The sequence below is a fragment of the Nilaparvata lugens genome, chromosome 6 (assembly GCF_014356525.2).
Source record: "Nilaparvata lugens isolate BPH chromosome 6, ASM1435652v1, whole genome shotgun sequence".
In the NCBI taxonomy this organism is placed as follows: domain Eukaryota; kingdom Metazoa; phylum Arthropoda; class Insecta; order Hemiptera; family Delphacidae; genus Nilaparvata; species Nilaparvata lugens.
Window position 1 is genome coordinate 31,982,970 of NC_052509.1, and position 18,845 is coordinate 32,001,814.

The following is an 18,845-nucleotide window of genomic DNA, read 5'->3' on the forward strand; positions in this document are numbered from 1 at the left end:
TTTTTCCTACAACGATTTTCAACGCTTTTCCTGCTTCGCTTTTCAACGTCTTTCCTAATAAAGTTGAAGGTCGCGAGAAGTAGGTCAGTAACTGATGCTCAAGTGGCAGCTTCAAATTGAACTGTACCGTATCATTTCAACTTCGAAATTGGAGCCATTACTTGTATCTTAGCATAACACAATCTGTATTACTCAAAAATATATAATGTGTCCATCATTTGCTTTTGATATATATTTGCTTAAATACATAGTAGTTGAGAACATTCTATTTATTTCTCTTCTTTACACCTCATTTTTTCGTATAGAGCATTCAAGAGCAGTCACAGATAGGCGTAATAGGTGAATAGATGTCATTGATCAATATCCTAAGAATCAATTATTATTTTTGAGATTACTTTAAGATTATTTTTGTACAGATTCTATTAAACTATTTTTTACTACTTTTTACTGCCAAGTTTTATTTAAAGCTTTTGAAAACTGAAAATGACGGTAAATGAAATGCTCTTCACATGCGTAGGATGTTTTTCCTTGCTAGAGCATCGCTAGAAAAACGCACTCCCCTGACGTACATGGAAAATTGTCATAGCAACGACCGTATTATTGTTCCCTTGCCAGTATTCGAAACAGCGTGTTTTCAGCTGGTTTACCACAATAATATTCCTTTTCTATTGATGGAGGATTGTCGTATATTTTATCTTTTAGTCCCTATCCATATATTATTGACATTTTCTTGTAAAATAATGAGTTTTCTTTCTTCATTATGTTTTCATTGTCATTTTATTCGCAATCTATTAAAGCAAATAAAGACGCTGCACGGCAGAAGGCTTAAACAATAATAAATTATAGTGAAAGATTTTAAAATATACTTTATTCAGTGGTAGATTCATATAAATGAGCAAATTCATTTAAAACATAATAATTACTTGTGCTTTGTGTGAGAAAGAGTAAGAATGGGATTAAAAAGTGTTGAAATTCAGTGTTGCATATCTACTGTAAAATCTGTCACTGAGATGTAATACAATAAAATAATAAAATAGAAATGCAAATCCCAGTACCTTTTTTCAATTATTATATTATATATTATATCTATTATATTATGTGTGTTTTTCTCCATTTTACTGGGTATGAAAGCATTGGCTATTAAGCAAAATGACACCTTTTTTCTATTTAGGAATATTCAAAAAACTTCTAACAATTGATGTTGTGCACAGTATGATTGCTTTTTGCATTACATTCAACACCCATACTCACAATCCCAACTTTTTCAACTTATCAGCCAAATCCTTAGGCACCATCCCTGTTGCTGACATCAATAATGGCACAATCGCAACGTTTTCCTGCCTCCACAGCTGCTTTATCTCATCGGCCAAAGGCAGACAACTTTCTCTTCACTATACTGTTTTAAATTGTGTGTATTGGGAATGCCAATGTCTATGAGGAAGGTGGTCTGTTTCTGCTTATCTATGAGTATGATGTCCGGTCTATTGTGGGCTATTGTTTTGTCTCTAAGAACTGACCGATCCCAGTACAACTTGTGAGAAGCATTCTCCAAAACTGCACTGGGAGTATATTGGTAATATGGTACTGAGCTTGGCAACAGGTTGTGCAGGCATGCTAAGCTCTGATGTATGATCTTTGCCACCTGGTTGTGCCGGTGAAGATAGTAAGTTGCCACCAAAGCCTGACATGCACTTGTCACATGCTGGACTGTTTCAGATGCCTGGTGGCATCTGCGGCATGTATCATTGTCGAGACTTTCTCGAGCTATGTATTTCAAATAGTTTCTGGTAGCAAGACACTGATCTTGGATAGCCACCATGAATCCTTAACTCTCTGCAAAGATGGCCCCCAACTGAGCCAAGCATTGGATGATTCCTGGCAAATATATGGGCTATTCAGATCGTGGGCATGGCGTCCATGCAGAGACTTCTCTAATCACCTTTGGCAAATGGTAGCAATGTGGTCTCTATCCAATTCTTGATCCACCACTTCAAAGTGACAAAGATGGAGAGGCGTGTAGCCATCATCAGCAGCTACAACAATCCGATGCAGCAATGAGTGTGTGAGAAAGAAGTTCCTGAGCTGTCTTTCACTGGCTGCTTACAACTTTATGTCATCCCTATACATAAGGTGTGACAATGTGTGCTGCAAGTTATTGGAGCGTTTGATATTGCAACCATACCCAGACTCATTTAAGATAGCAGAAAGAGGATTGAGTGACAGACAAAACCACAGTGGGCTCAGAGTTTCACCCTGGAAGATCCCCTTCTTATTGGGATACACGAGCTTGTGATCCTCCCACTTGAACACTCAAACTGCAGCACTGTTGACCAGGATAACATCAGGTGTTTCAATAATGTACTTTGTCCTTAAGTTAATTGTAAATGATAAATAAATAAATAAATAGTGAGATTGTCCCCGGATGTACCTTATACATACTGAGCACTTTGAGTAGCCATGATTTTGGCATAGAGTCAAAGGCTTTTTGGTAGTCAATGAATGTTGTATTGATATTCCTTTGTTTTTGCATAGCTTGCACCATGACCACTGCATCTATAATCAATTGCTCTTTAGACCCTTGCAACCCCCTTATGCATCCCTTCTGCTCCTCTGCTATCAAACTGTTATCCTGCAGATGGCAGTAAATTTTCTCAGTGATGCAGGAGGTTAGAATCTTCTAAAGAGTGCAAAGACACGTGATTGGTCGGAATTTGGCAGGGTCTATAGAGTTCTTCTCCTTTTGGAGCAAGTATGTCACACCTCTTGGAAGATATGAAGGGATCTTATCTGACGGTTTCAAGAAAGCTGAGAAGCTGACAGCAATGAACTCATGGAGAGTGGTGAATCTCTTTATCCAGAAGTTATGGTCTCCATCAGGGACAGGTGCTTTCAAGTTCTGAGTATTGTTCACAGATTTTGTGGTACATGCAATAGAGACTCCTCCACACCACTCAACCAAGCTGCTACATCATCGTGGATCACCTCCTCAGCCCATATACTCCTCCAAAATCTTTCAATTTCCTTCATTTGTGGAACAACCCTACTGCACTCTGTATCAGCCTGTTGTACACTCCTATAGAAAAGTTTCTCACTTCTTCTACTTCTTCTTCTTCTTCTCTTCTTCTTCTTCTTCTTCTTCTTCTTCTTCTTCTTCTTCTTCTTCTTCTTATCATTCTTATTATTATTATTCTTGAAAAATATTTTTGTCTTCATAACTAAGTAGTAGCCGGGGATCAATTCTGATCTCAAGACTAAATAGTTGCAATTCAAAGCAGAGACTCATCCACTCTTTTCCAGATCAGAGGCTTAGAAACTTGCGTACAATATTAGTTTCTTGTGTACCAACTGCTGCTTTCTGCATAATTCTCATATACCAGTTCTCCAACTGCAGTTGTTCCATTGCTTGTCTCCATTCTTTTGTGACCAGTCCATTGGCAGACACTACTATAGGGATTATTACCACCTTCCTCAATTTATACATATCTTTAAGTTCAACTGACAGGGGCTGGTAGATCACTCTAATATGTAAACTATCATATTATATAATGTGAGAAAAATTTCAATAAAAGAATAAAATGAAAAATTATTATTATTATTATTTAAATATTTCATCACTTACAAAGTGAGCATTTTTATTGCAACTCAAGTCGGCCATTGGCAAGACTTTGGTACATCTCTATTCTGTCAAATTTATTAAGGATCTAATCATTGATACCGTACTGAGTACAACCGCCTTTTGAATTCCATGATTTGCACTCCCTGAGACAACAAGGCGACTGAGGTTAGCTGAAACCTTCTGCCTGATCATTCCAACAGTAGAGACAATTATAGGGACAGTTGTAACTTTTGCTGCTTCCAGACATCCCTGATCTCATTCTCTATTATTATTATTATTTATATTACAAGTAGCCCTGAACAGGAAAGAGACAATAATAAAATAATATACAATGAAATAATATAGGACAAAAACAATTTCATGAAAAATATAGCCCACTATACGGGAAAATAATTATAGAGGTAAATAAAGGATGTATTAGTAATAAAAGGATGTATTAATTAGGATAACTCAATATAAGAAAACATAAAAATTTAGAAATATCATCGATTCAATGAAGCTCGCGAATACAGAAAAATTCTATAAGGATTTTTTCCTTCATATTCATGTAATATTATTTACTCTATATCAATCAATCAATCTTTCTTGTATTGTCAAGGAACATAAAAATGTTACAAACAACATCATTTTCTACAATAGCTTATAAAAAGACCCACAATACAATTAATAACAGTGAAAATAATACAATATAATAATAGCAAACACTAAGACGCCTAACACCATAAACAATGTATCACAGTTAGCTTTGGTCAGACAAAAAACTCTCTCAGAGAATACAGGCACCTTTCCAATAGCAAATCCCTCAAGTAGTCTTGAATTGTGCATCATTCATCGTTCGAACGTCTACATCAACGTCGCTCTATTATACTGGTATGATGTACTGAAAGAAATTAATTAATGAATTTAAAACATATTGAATAGATCAAAGTAAATTAATTATTTTTTGAAAAAATTACTCGTTCACTTTTTATTTATTCATTGAATAATTTATTATTAAAAAAATTACTCATATTACTTTTCAAAGTATCCAAATGATACACTCATGAAATCAAAATATTACTATTCAATCTTAAATTGCAACTTGAATACAAAATAGCCAAAACAAATAATTAGACTAAGCTTTGTTACTAAGCATACTGAAATGAATTACTACATTTTAAGAAGGAAAATTATAGTGGTAAAATTGTATAATATGTTTATACAGGGTAAAGTTGACGTACACCCCTTACCCATAAAAATTCGTGTTTTCGTAGCTTCTGTTATTGTGTACCTTGAATATTTGATGTAGAATATTAAGCAAACAACCGGGCAAAATTTCCAAATTTACAAGTGATGTAAACATTGCTACTGGCCAATAATACTGTACAGTACCTCCTCCAGCCCTCAACAACAATCCGTATTTAATCCGGCTGAGCAAACGAGGACAATGGTGGAGGTACTTGCCGACGTCATCATTTTGTGCCTTTTCTCTTCTCAACTTTGAAGTCTAATCAGCTTAACTTTAAATTATAAATAGCCGGCAACGACTTTGCCTGGCCAGATTGCCTAAGCTTGTTTGCTCAGAAAGAGAGCAGAGCGATTCTGTGGAAAACTTTCATAACTGAGACCATCATCCATCAAGCTGAGTATACTGATGCCCTCAGCTTAAAAAATTGAAAAAAGTCCTGTGGCTGATTACATGATGATGACGGGTTTTGAATTATGATGCGCGGTAGAAACCGGGAAATACAGACTTCTGTACTGCGGTATCGCACACAATTCTTTAAAATCATTCACCCCACTGATATGTACTACTAATAATTTGACAGATTAGGCTATACATTAAAGATAACTTGCATGGACTTATCCAGTCTGCACGCCTTTCCAGCCATTTTTAGTAATTTCATGTTAGTGGATTATCAATTAATTCTGGCAATGTGAAAAGTTCTACACTATTTGTATCAATTTCCAATTGAATCAGCAAGCTATTGAAGATTAAATCTCTGTCCATCTAGTAAGGTAGGCCTTTGTACACGTGCTATGCTAGTCTTGTTATTTGTGTTCAATACTGGGTTATACTGGGTCATCAATGATCTTATATGATTTTCTTTACTGTATGATAGTTTAACTTTTTATGAATAATATACTGAATGAAAAAGACTGAGAAATTGTCAAAAAACCACAGATTTATTGATACTTAGAAAGACCGGTTTCGGTTATTACACCATTGTCAATCTCTGATAAACTCAAAACTAAATACAAGAGCAGCAGAATTTATACTAGTAGGCGAGTACAGCTATTGATCAAGGGCATGAACGCCTGCCATTGGCCCAGCTAGACAGTCTCCTCCCACTCAACGGTGTGACAAAATGGCGGCTTAAGCAACAGAATCGCCATGATAACAAAATTTACTTTCAGTACAAAATAAGAACCAAGAAAACAAGTGTTAATAAAATAAATATGTAAATGGAAAAACTATTGACTAATGTATGCTTACAATTTTATGATAAAACTAAATTTGTAGTGTTGTATTGGTTGAAATGAATCTGGTCATTTAAACTATACTGGGAATTCTCCTTAATCACTCTTGTTATTTCGAAAGCCTCTAGAATATTCAAAGATCTGCCTTTGTTATTAACATGCGGAAACTCAACATTCTCCTTAACTGTGAACTTGTGATTATTTGTTATCAAATGTTCTGCAAAATTAGATTCCCCATTTTGTTCATTCCAATCTCTGATGTGTTCTTTAATTCTACTTTTGAAACTTCTACCAGTTTGGCCCACATAACAAGCATTACAATCACCACATTTAAGTTTGTACACCCCACTTTTATCCCAAATATCAATTTTGTCTTTACTCCAGCTAAATAGACTATTTAAAATCGGTTGAAAGCAACATGAAATCCATTCCTCTTCAATTCCCTACCTATCTTATCAGATACAAGGCCTAAATATGGGATTGTTATCCAAGTCTTCTCCTCACAGTTTGAGCCTACAAAGCTAGAATTGATTGAAATTTGTCTATTAATTTTACTTAATAATCTGTCCACCATACTTCCTTCATACCCATTTGTAACAGCTATCTGTTTAATTTTAGTGATATCAATATCAAAATCATGATAGCTCATAGGTATTTTTAGTGCTCTATAGACCAAGCTATTGAAAGCAGCAAGTTTGTGAGAAATAGGATGACAAGAATAAAGAGGAATGATAACATCGGTATGGGTTGGTTTTTCTGAAAATAGAAAACTTGTGAAAACCAGCGCTATGATCTATTCTTAAATCTAGAAAATTCAATTCACAATCCTGTTCTACCTCTACAGTGAATTTTATACTCTGATGTAATGCATTCAGATAGGAAAGAAAATTGTCTAGTTGTCTGTTACTTCCTTTCCATAAGCAAATAATATCATCTACATATCGAAACCAGTAAACAATTTCATCTTTGAAATGACTATTTCCAATAATTCTATTTTCTGACTTATCCATAAATAATTCTGCAAGGAGTGGTGAGAGGGGTGACCCCATTGCCAACCCCTCTCTTTGTTCAAAAAATCTATTGTTAAATTTGAAATAATTATGCTGAGTGCATAACTTCATCAATCCTATCAGTTCTTCTCTGAGTGTATGATCATTGATAGAGGCTTTCATTATTTCCTCAGCTCTTTCAAGACTTTCTCCCACCGGAATGTTATCGAATAAATTAGTAACATCAAATGACACAAGTTTATGAGATGATAGAACAGGAATATGCTTTATATTGTTGACCAACTCCAATGAATTTTTAATACTAAATTTTGGTTGAAAACCCGTTAATGACCGAAAGGTGCTATTCAGTTTGTAGCTAATTTAGAGCAGAGGGAATTAACAAAAGATACCACTGGTCTTATAGGAACATTAGTTTTGTGTGATTTAGGTTGACCGAAAAGTCTAGGTGGATATGGATTCATAACTGTTAGATACTTAGTTTCTTTCTTATTAAGTAATTTGGTGGTGGTAGTCAACTTATTTCTAATCAAGCTAATGATTTTGGTGGTGGGATTGGAGTTAATCTCAATAAAATTGTTTTCTGCAATGAAATGGTTTACCTTACTTAGATATTCATCCTTATCCATTACTGTAGTGCATCCTTTGTCAGCTTTCAAAATCATCAGGTCATTGGTTTTCATCTTCTTCTTTGAATTCTTAATGATGTCTGCCGTTTTTGTGATCTCTGGTCGAAGTTCCCTTGTCTTCTCTTGAAGAATTATGTCAGCACATCTGTTGGTATTTTTTTCTTTGAGGCTTCCCAATTACTATCAATGCTGCATGCTAGTCGTTCAAGTTGTTGGTTATCCAAATAGCTATGACTACTGTATTTGTTACCTCGTCCTAGTAACTCTGTCTCTGTAGATGAAAATTGGACTTGTGAGATATTAGCTACCCTATCAGCAAACTTGTGTTTATGTTGAATGATAGGCCTATTATTTAGTGTCGGATGTTGATCTTTGAGAAGTTACTGCAGTTTTTTGTTTTGAGTAACTGTTTTCTCACTCAATCTCCTAAAAAGTTGTTCCCTACATTTGTTGTCTAGGAAATCCCACTCAGCCGTGTGTAGTTTGCTTGTCAGTTGTGTGTGGAGAATGTAGATGAAGAAAGATAAGCTATCCCTTATCTTATACCAGTGGCTGATCTCCTTCTTTATCCAAAATTTCTGGGCGGTTTTAATGCTCTTCTGTGCAATAGTAGAAGTGTTGTTGGTTTCTATTGCCACATACTTTGGTACAACTTTCAGTTTCAAGCATTGTCTATTGAAGAATATGTTCCTTTCTGCTACTCCTTTCCTTTCTGAATAATATATGTTTATTTAAATAACCTCTTTCGAATAGTATTATTATCTTATTATTTATTACATTGTGTACAATGATATTTGAAGAAAAGCACAATTGCATGATTCCCAAAACTTCTCCTTTTTCAATTTATACCATACAGTCAAATTCAATATCGAATCTCTACATTTGAGGTCTCATGCTATGTACCATGAAACTGTCTGAACAACATACATCGTACTGTACTTACAATTCATATAATTTCATGACTATAAAATCTCACTAGTACAGTGCTCGAGCGTCGTTAGCAACTTTTGAATGAATTATCTTCGAAAAAGTTCCGAAGCGGTTTGTAGATTTGGACGGTTTTCTGTGCTCAGCAATCTCCGTTGCATCTGAATAGCTTTTGTGCATTTCTCGCAGCTTTCCTAGGCCTTGGGAAGCAGCAGAATCGTTTATTCGTGTTTTCTAAGAATTATTAAGAAAATATCTTTCCATATATTGTCACGTGGTAAATTAATACCACCAAATATTTAAAATGAACTAATGAAATATAATAGAACTATAAAATTGGAAAGAAGGTTAGACCTAGTCAAAGGATAAAACAACTCAAATCAAGTATTATTAGCGATTAGGAGTAATAGCATTATCAACAAATGATAAGAAAACATGTATAATTGTGATTTAATAATTATGAGAACCCATTGGTAAGATCAAAAAGTTATAAAGCGGCTTACTTATTATTGGCGGATTATAAAAAAAAAAATAAAATGCATGAACATTGAGGTTAGAGTTACTTGTTTACATTTTGAAAAGAATTAGTCGATCTTGGATAAATCGATAATTATTAGAATCAATACTGAGCGAATCAGCTGATTATTCGATCACCCATATGACAGGTTGAATTATATAAAATTTACTCATAAAGGATATGTTATGTATACTAAAGGAAGTCGATGTGTAGAAATACAGACACCCATTATTTTTGTATAAATATTTATTATAATCTAAGAAAGCATGATAAATCAAGAGTATACAAAACTCATATAAAGACTGAATATAGTAACATCGCATGTTAGGATTTATTTATGAAATCAATTTAAGATAAACACTCCATACATTTGTATAAGAATTCTTTTTTATTTAATTTTTTCTATTATAAAGCCGAGGAAGCCCTGATTCCAAGGCAACCAATTGTATTGAGTCTATTAAATTGAAGGCCAATCAGAGAGTAGCTTACAGAATTATTCTTGGAAGAGGCAAATTTTTCTAAAAACCTCCTTCTTCTGGCTTAAGATCCCGACCGGAGAGGATGCACATGGAGTTTAGGGTTTTTTCTTCTTCCTTTTAAAATTTTAAAACTATTAAGCCAGACCCTTTTTAATGTAAAGTATTTGTATTAAATGTTCAATTATATGTGAACTCAGTGCTGTCAAAGAGTTCGTAATTTGTAAAGATTCCATAAAAATAGCTAATTCGAAAGAAGATTATAAAAGTCTGGATCACGCGCTAGCCCAGCAGAGACGAAAGGAGCCTACCTAATTAATTATTGGAAATAATTAATTCAATCCACGAGAACGTCTAGAACTTCAATTCAGTGAGTGATAATTCAACGAGCTCGTTTTTTCTACGTCCAGTGGGGGTAATTAATTAATAAAAAAGCGCTATTCCAATTAATTTGAATTAAAATAAAAAGTCACCACGTGTTGAACAATATCACATAGTCCATAAGAACATTTATGAATTTATTTAATATATGTAGGAAGCTTACTTCCATGCACAGCCCGAATTCATATAAATCCCTGAGATCTCATGTTTGAATATTAATTTATTAATTATAATTTTGTCAATTGAACAAAGTACATCATATCAAACCTATAGACCGAACAGGTTTTTATCTGCAGAATTTTATATTGATTGGAAGTATAAGTACCAGTATTAAATATAATATATTTATGAATTTGAAACTCACTATTGTGAATATTAGTAAAGCCTGTGATAATTATTCAGATTTTAGAAATAGATTATTTAAGTGAATTATAGATATATCGAATACTTTATGCATATCTTTTTTATGGGAATATATTTTGTGTTTTCAGTCAGCATACAAATCGTAGAAGTTTATTTTATCCTAGTTCATCTCGTGATACACAGTTTGAGCTGTTTTAATATCAACAAATATTTTGCAGCACTTAAAATTATTGAATCAAGTGATATTAATCTTATTCAGAGCACTCAATATTTATCATCCTTTGATGATACTCATCTCATATACCAGAATAAGTATATTAAGAAATTATATTAATAAGGTTCCAGTTATATCATATAAGGATCCAGAGAGCTTCCAGAACTGGCGTTGTAAGTTCTAAGGAATTTTGGAAGGGTATATTGGTGAATACTTGTATTCACGACGAGCGTTTTAAGAATCAACTAGAAACAACTATAGTTGGTCCTTATTATTCTCTAGTGATGCATGGTTACTGATAATCAGTCATCAAATATTCTTTTATTTTCCGTATTGGTATTCTTCAAGAACTTCATAGAAGCAGCGGTAAGAATTACCAATCACCGGTCACTGAACCTTATGGTGATTATTTGTATTTATAAAATTCATGTTTCTACCACTGAGCTAGAGCTGAGGTTTGAACCCAGTAATTTTGCGAGCCGGACGGCCTTAATTTTTTGTGAATTTATTCGCAAAGAGGGAATTTAGAGACTGCTCTTATAAATATCAGAAACATCGTATCATCTGTGAAGGATTTACAATTAACAACTTCACATAATATGGCTTCACAACGTGGGACTCTATCATAAGAGATAACCCCTCAGGAAGCACCATTTCACAATATGAATTCAAAAGCAATAAATCACAATTTTCATGTCAAAATTTCAATAAATCCCTAGAGTTTTCATTACCAACCTCTGATTATAAGACAGTCGATTGCTTCAGTCCTCTGTATCTGATCCGCAGATTGGTACATTTCCTGGATTTCGGAATAATTGAGTTATTACAAATTTTACAGTTACTTTTCCATAATGAAAACACAAATTTGAAATTGTCAACCACTTTTTAATGTGGTAACACAAATTATTTGAATGGAACAGAAATGCAGTGAGTTTGAGTGCCCTTATCAAGACATTTTTCATTATGTTAAATAATAAGATTTTCTATAAGTCATATCTCATTAATGTTAATAAATTCGAAATCTATTGCAATTCCAACCCCCAATTTTTTAATCAATTTTTTCAGCCTTTCTCTTCCATTCTCAACCCATCTCTCAAGCCTGTTTTTTCATTAAATTTACTTTATACACATTTAACATAATATTATCCATAACACATGAATATGAAATCTCATTCATTCATTATTCGTGGATGTAATCAAGTGAAATTCAAAGCCTTGTTTCAATTGCTCCTTTTCAATCCCTCACGAATCCTGATTGAAATACTATAGGATTAAAATACAGCTTTGAAGATGTAGCTGAAAAAAGCTGATTGTAGCTGTAGATAAAAACAGATGTAACTTACTAATAGTGGGCAGGTTTGTGATTTTTTATTTAAATTTTTCAAATAAGTGTAATATTTCTCAAGTTTTTATTCATTGTGATACATTCTGTTATTTATTTAAAAAATTATGTCAACCTTCAAAATTTTAAAATTATTCCTGGACCAAAAATCAAGTGAAGAAGTAGTGTGTGATATCATAACCTCAACCTTTGGACAACATTAACTTCTTATCAAAATTTTTGGAGAGAAATAGTACAGGCTCAGCCTAGTTTTTCCTTCAATGTCATAATTATATTATGATTGTAGTATTTTGTTCAATTGTACAATAAATGAATGAATGAATGATGTAGCTCATAAATATTTAGTAAGATCCTATTATAATAATTAACAATAATTTTTTCTCAGGATATCTCACTAATAAGCATTGCCATTTGGAGCCATTTGAAACAGTTCAAAAGCAATCCATTGAAATTCTTGAGAATGGACCAGCATTAGCGTAAAAGTGGAACTCATCTTGGTGCCTAAAACAGTAGTGCTCTCCACCCATGGGTTTGGTTCGGGTTTCTTGTCTCATTCCTGACGCTCAGCGGTAATCTATAGACAAAACTGGGAAGATGGAGAAAAAATGAGAGAATTTTCTGTTGTCTTGTCTCGCGAGACGCATGAAAATGAAAGAGAACGCAAGTATTGTAGTAATACTTGGAGAGTAGAAGCAGCTAGGCGTTCTTTTGATTAGGAAAGTGTGCTGGTGGATGCACCACTTCTTTTCCCATGCAAAACCGCAGCGTTGAAGATTAAGCAAGGGATGTTCAGTCGCGTACAGAGCACAGAGTCACTGGCTCTCCTCATATCTGCAATGAGCTCGTATTTTTCTCATTTTTCTTCTCTCAGCCCGCGAGTAAATGAGAAGCTGCTGCCTTTCACTGGGATCTGGCAAAGAGACGTCAAACATTGTATGCTCTCAGGCATCTCTGCTATAGAAGTTTCTCTACTCCTCTCACTCTTCTCTCTCTCTCTCTCTCTCTCTCTCTCTGCCAGTTCTTTTGTGTCGGATGTGGTAGACTTTCATTGTTTCTAATCCGAGTTCAAATCTACTGGTTTCACTCAGCGGTGGAAATTTGTTCGCTAGAAATAATAATGTATTCAACCTAAAGAGTTGGCTCCATTGCCGATCTCCGTAATCTTATCACATTTTGAACTTTATTCGCAGCTTTTGGTGGAAGGGTTACAGGTCTTTATTTAACGTCTACAAAATTACCTGTGAAACATTGATGTTTTCTGATAGATCGATTACTGACAAACCTGTATCAGATAATAAATTAAAGTCTCCTGGAGATTCCATCAAAAAATTATCGGCAGTTCCAAAAAATGGAAGATTAGGATTATTTGCAACATACATTTGTGCTGTATTTGAGTTGATAGATTACGAATAAGTGGAGTCACTAACCCTAAACTATTCAATGTGGAAATAAGTTCTTTCGCTTTTCTCTGCCTGATTTTTTCTTTGCTACACTGTTTTTATTGATCCAGCTTTTGATTTCCCAAAAATTCACGGTTAATTCCACAGTAAACAATGTTGTAATCCTTTGTTACAGATCCTTATGGCATCGGAGAACCGCATCAGGGAGCTGAAGAATGAAACGTTGGAGGCGTATCCGAACCTGGAGCTGCTCTATTTGTCCAACAACTTCATCAACTACGTAGAACCGGCCGCCTTCAGGGCAGTGCCCAAACTAGAGGTGCTCGACCTTGGTCTCAACGGCATCAGAACTCTACCCTTGGAACTCCCTCTTCCGCTACGAAAACTCTACCTGAACGGCAACCGTGATCTAGAAAAGATCACTCTGACCTCTGCGTATAACTTGCAGTACTTGTCGCTTGCTGAGTGTCACCTGAGTCAGATGCCTGATATTGGCGAGTTGCCTCACCTCACCGAACTCAACCTCACTGATAATCCACTCACGAAGATCACAGCCCGACAGATCGCGCCTCTTTGTCGCCTCAACAAACTGCACACTCCCGACATCCTCTACACCCAGCACAAAGACTCGTGCGAGTGCCACGAGTTTCAGCACTGGGTCAAAAAGTTCAAGATCGCCACTACGGCTCCCATTGAGTGCAGTAATTTCAGTGAGTACTTACTAACCACCTAAGTTGTTCTGAAAGTGATGTGGTAGATATCTTTTTCCAATAAAAACGACTCGAGTAAAATCAGTTCACTACATGTTGATAATGGCATAACAATCGAAAATAGTATATCAAATTGTTTCAATAAATCATTGGCATTGGCAATATCAATCCGTTTTCATTCAAAATTCTTACATTAACGTAGCTATCAGAGTTTCATATCTGGTCAACCAATTCAGAGTAACTAGATTTATCTCTTCTTTAATATCTTCATTGAGTAATTGGATTTGTGTAACTCGCTGGAGTAACTCGCAGAACGGGTTTTGTGATTTAATCGCTTCATTTCTATGTACAATTGAAAAGCCAAATCATTCACTATTCAATATTTTTCTACTGTTCAATGTAACACATAATCTGCAGATGTACTACCATACCAATCCATTCTTTCTACTGACAATTCACATAATCTGATGAGGCCTCAACACATGTATTATCAATGGAGCTATCACGGATTATCTACACATAATCTGGAGTTTCTTCAACATCATGACGATATGTTTTTTTGTACTGGTTAACATAACACATAATCTGTAACCCTCACACGATGTCGAAAAGATCATTGTCGAAATTAAACCATCTCCACATTGCAGTTACATGTTTTACATGAAAGCAGAACATTTATCAGGAAGATCTTATAGAATAGCTGCTGTGGTATGCATTTTAATATTTTGATTTTTGGCTTAAAATTTAAACTCGATTTTAGTGTGTAGAGGTACAACAATTTATTATAATTTTTGAAACAATTTCATGTTCATTGATTGAAGAATGGCTCATAAACACAAAAATCCGCTTTAATCTTTGAATATTAGTAGCAGATGATACATGGCTTTTGGTTGAATTTCAAAATAGAACTGTTTGAATTCAGTCCCTAGACTGAACCTAAATAATCCACTCAAATTCTCTCAAATTTATTGTTGTCATATTTCAGCTCTGAATTCTAATATGTTCTGTTTTTATTGATTTGTTATTGAATAATCCCCCATTGATGGATTTGGATCTCATAATTCGTAATGTGTTTTGGTATTGAATTATTTCTACATAAACGTTAATCCTTTTATAACAATAACAAATGTATCTTATTTGGTGAATAATTCGGTACTGTTTTCAAAGTGCGAACGATTTGGAGAATTATGATTGTTTTTCAAAAATCGACTAGGAAAAGAATGTACAAGAAAAATCCATTCTTCCTGAGATTTATGCCGAGCAGTAAATAGCTTGGTAGTGGAACAGTTTGGAAAATTATTTATCATTTCAGGAATTCAACAGTGTAATTCAATCGGAATAATGGCAAAATGGGGAAAAATAACTTCATAAATTCACCACAATTCCAATTCTTTCTGGCAGCGGGAATTTAATGACGCGTTTGTTGTCGAATAAAAATATTTTATGTGCTCTGGATCTGTTTTCTATTTATGGTTTCAAACTGATTCCAACAAAGAATGCAATATTAGTAGCAGATGATACATGGCTTTTGGTTGAATTTCAAAATAGAATTGTTTGAATTCACTCCCTGTGTTGTTTGAGTTCAGCAGTTTCTATATATCTCGTTATTCATATTATGTACATATTTAGTGGATCTCTTCATTAATGTTCTTCCATGCTAATGAGAGTGAATATGCAGTTGCAGGTGAATGATTTTTATAAACTAGTTTTTTTCGTCCATGGAATGAATTAACACCACTATTATGCACTTGTTGAATGGCTGAACTCGTAATTGCGTACAATCACTATCTCTATCATTTCATTCAGTGTTATCTTGTCTGGCTTGTTTTGACTCCTATAAGTTTTCTCTCGTTTCTCGCTTTACAATTTTGTTTATTACTATTGCCTCTTCCTTCATCTTCTGCATTAACAATGAATAATTAAATAAATACTGAATTTTTTTTTTTATTTTGTTGAATTTTGCATGATTTAAATATTTTTCTATTGAGCGCTGGCTATGTCTGGTTGTGAGTTTGTGTGTGTGTGTGTGTGTGTGTGTGTGTGTGTGTGTGTGTGTGTGTGTGTGTGTGTGTGTGTGTGTGTGTGTGTGTGTGTGTGTGTGTGTGTGTGTGTGTGTGTGTGTGGTTGTGTGTGTGTGTGTGTGTGAGTGAGCGAGGAGATGAGAATGAGAGAGTGTACATGGTTTGGGGTACTTAGTTATCACAGAGTTTCTATCTATCAAGTTATTTAATTTTGGGTCAGCAAACCCTTGCTTTATTTTGTTTTTTTTTTCTCATTCATTCCTTCTATGTTTATCTTGGAATTCATTTTTGGTTGTTTTGTCTAGATTGAGTTTAGTTTTGTTTACTTAATTATCGGTGATGAGTGCGGAATGAGTTTTTCACCGACTCCTATATTATTTATCGGAGAGATAGGCCACAAGGTATGGGCGGTGGGGTCCTGATTGCTGTTAATCGTAGGGTTCGCTCTAATCTATGTCTCTGTTTAACTCTTGATCCGTACAAGAGTCTTTGTGTCAATATCAACTTTGAGGGTGTTAGCCATACAGTAATCGCTGTTTACATTCCTTGCTCTTCTAGCTTTCAGTACTTCGATACCTATTTGAATCACCTGGAATCTTGTTATGCAGCTATTGGTGATAAGTTGATCTTTTTGGGGGATTTTAACTTACCTGAAATTACCAATGATAGGTATTGTTTGGAGCTGGGCTCCATTAATGTCCCTTCCCTTTCAATTGGTTCTATTGACCTGAGTACAATATTAGCAGCAATAGGTAATCTGAGACCTAGTTCTGGCTGTGGCCCTGACAATGTTCCTCCATTTATTGTAAAGGGTTGTGCTGAAATACTGGGTCCTCCCATGAAGTTCAACTTTGATCTGTCCTTGAGGTCTTCAGTGTTCCCCACCAGATGGAAAATTGGTAAGGTTATTTTCATATTTAAGTCTGGAAGAAGGAATGACATATCCAACTTCCGCCCAATAAACTCAATTGTCACCTTTTGCTAAGGTATTTGAGAGAGTGCTTTATGATTGTGTGATTTGTCATATTAGTCCCTTTTTATCTAATAGCATGGTTTCCTGAGGGGTCGCTCAACCACAACTAACTTGCTTGAGTTCACGGCTGATGTTTCAGAGGCGCTTGATGTTGGGGGTAGAGTGGATGTAGTATACACTGACTTTTCCAAGGCTTTTGATAGAATCAGTCATAAGCGGCTTGTTTGCAAATTATCTAGTTTTGGTTTGGTGCCTCGGCTTGTTAGTTTCTTTTCTGACTACCTGAGTGATCGTCTTAATTATGTTTCTGTCTTGAATTTGAAATCTAACACTTATGTCAGTTCCTCTGGTGTGCCTCGGGGTAGTAATTTGGGTCCTTTGTTGTTCTTAATGTTTATTAATGACCTACCTGGCTGCCTGTTGCAATCCAATTGCTCGATGTTTGCTGATGACTTGAAGATCTACAGGAGGATTGATTGACATAATGATTCTGTTCTGCTGCAAATTGACCTGGATTTTGTCTCGGGGTGATGCACGGATAACGGCCTTGATCTCAATGTTGGCAAATGTAAATTTATGGTCTTCACTCGTAAGCTGAATTATCCTATTTTCAATTACAGAATTAACGGCTTTCAACTCTCTAGAGTCGATAGTTTCAAGGATCTGGGTGTATTGTTTGATTCTTCTCTGAGTTTTGCTCCCCATGTCTATTCTTTGGTGGGTAGGGCTAATAGGATGCTGGGTTTCATCATGAGATCTACGGCTGGGTTTAGAGATGTTGAAGGCTTGATGGCTCTCTTTCCTAGCCTTGTTCGGAGCTTGCTTGAATATTGCGCGGTGGTTTGGGATCCCCATCAGGTGGGTCTGATACATGAGATTGAAATTGTACCGAATAAATTTTTTAGATTGTTATTTTGTAGAAAACAGAATCGTCCTTGTCCTTTGGGGTTTCCAACTGGTGTGTTGCGCAGCATGTTCGGCTTTGAAACTTTGGCATCCAGACGGAAGTACTTTCTTGTTTATTCCTCTATGGTCTTGTGAACGGTTCTGTGAGCAGTCCTAATCTGTTGGCAAAGCTGAATTTTAAGGTTCCTGTCTTCAATAATCGTAATCGGCAAGAGTTCTCAATCTGTAGATGTAACACGGTTGGTCATTATTACTCACCAATGAATCGTATTCCTCGTATATTCCTCTGCTGTGATGGTCAGGTGGATCTCTTCTCCTTGTCTAAATGGAGCTTCAAGAGAAAAATGTCACCATTCTTCAATTGAAGAGTAATATAGACCTGTTGTTCTTAATTTACTCTGGTTCACAATGGCCTTTTCTTTGTTCTCTCCATGGTCACCCTTTTTCCACAAACTAACTTTTAATATTTTTCCACTTCCCTTTTGATCCCTTTTTTCTCTGATTCTTTTATCACTTCTCTTAGAACCATGTGTAATACGTAGGTTATATGTTGTTATTTTATGTGGTTATGATTGATCTTATTGAATAATCAAAATTCAGTTTTATCATTTACCTGTAACATTATTCTTTTCTTTCTCAAAGTAGCTATCATACTATTTTTCTTGTCTGTTTTTCACATGTTCCATTTTAAACATTCTCTTTTATTACTTTTCTAGTATTTATATATATATATTTTTTTTGTAATAATTTTTAATAATGTATTTCCTGTATTCATGAGTGCGTTTGGGCTGTTATGCCTGTTGCACTCCTAGATTTTTGTAAGAATAAATAAATAAATAAATATTCTGAACTCAGGATATCGGTTGAAACTAAAGTTCAATCTATGATCTTAAATTATTTCAT

The 18,845-nt window shown here is 34.9% G+C and overlaps 1 protein-coding gene across 4 annotated transcripts in view; it reads left to right on the plus strand.

Annotated features, from left to right (window-relative positions):
- LOC111047353 (decorin) overlaps positions 1-18,845 on the plus strand; it is a 309,650-nt gene that overhangs the window by 265,617 nt on the left and 25,188 nt on the right. For all 4 annotated transcript variants that reach the window (XM_039430647.1, XM_039430648.1, XM_039430649.1 and 1 more), the window contains one exon: positions 13,508-14,042. In XM_039430647.1, coding sequence (XP_039286581.1) covers positions 13,508-14,042 — 535 coding nt within the window. The remainder of the gene's footprint in view (positions 1-13,507; positions 14,043-18,845) is intronic.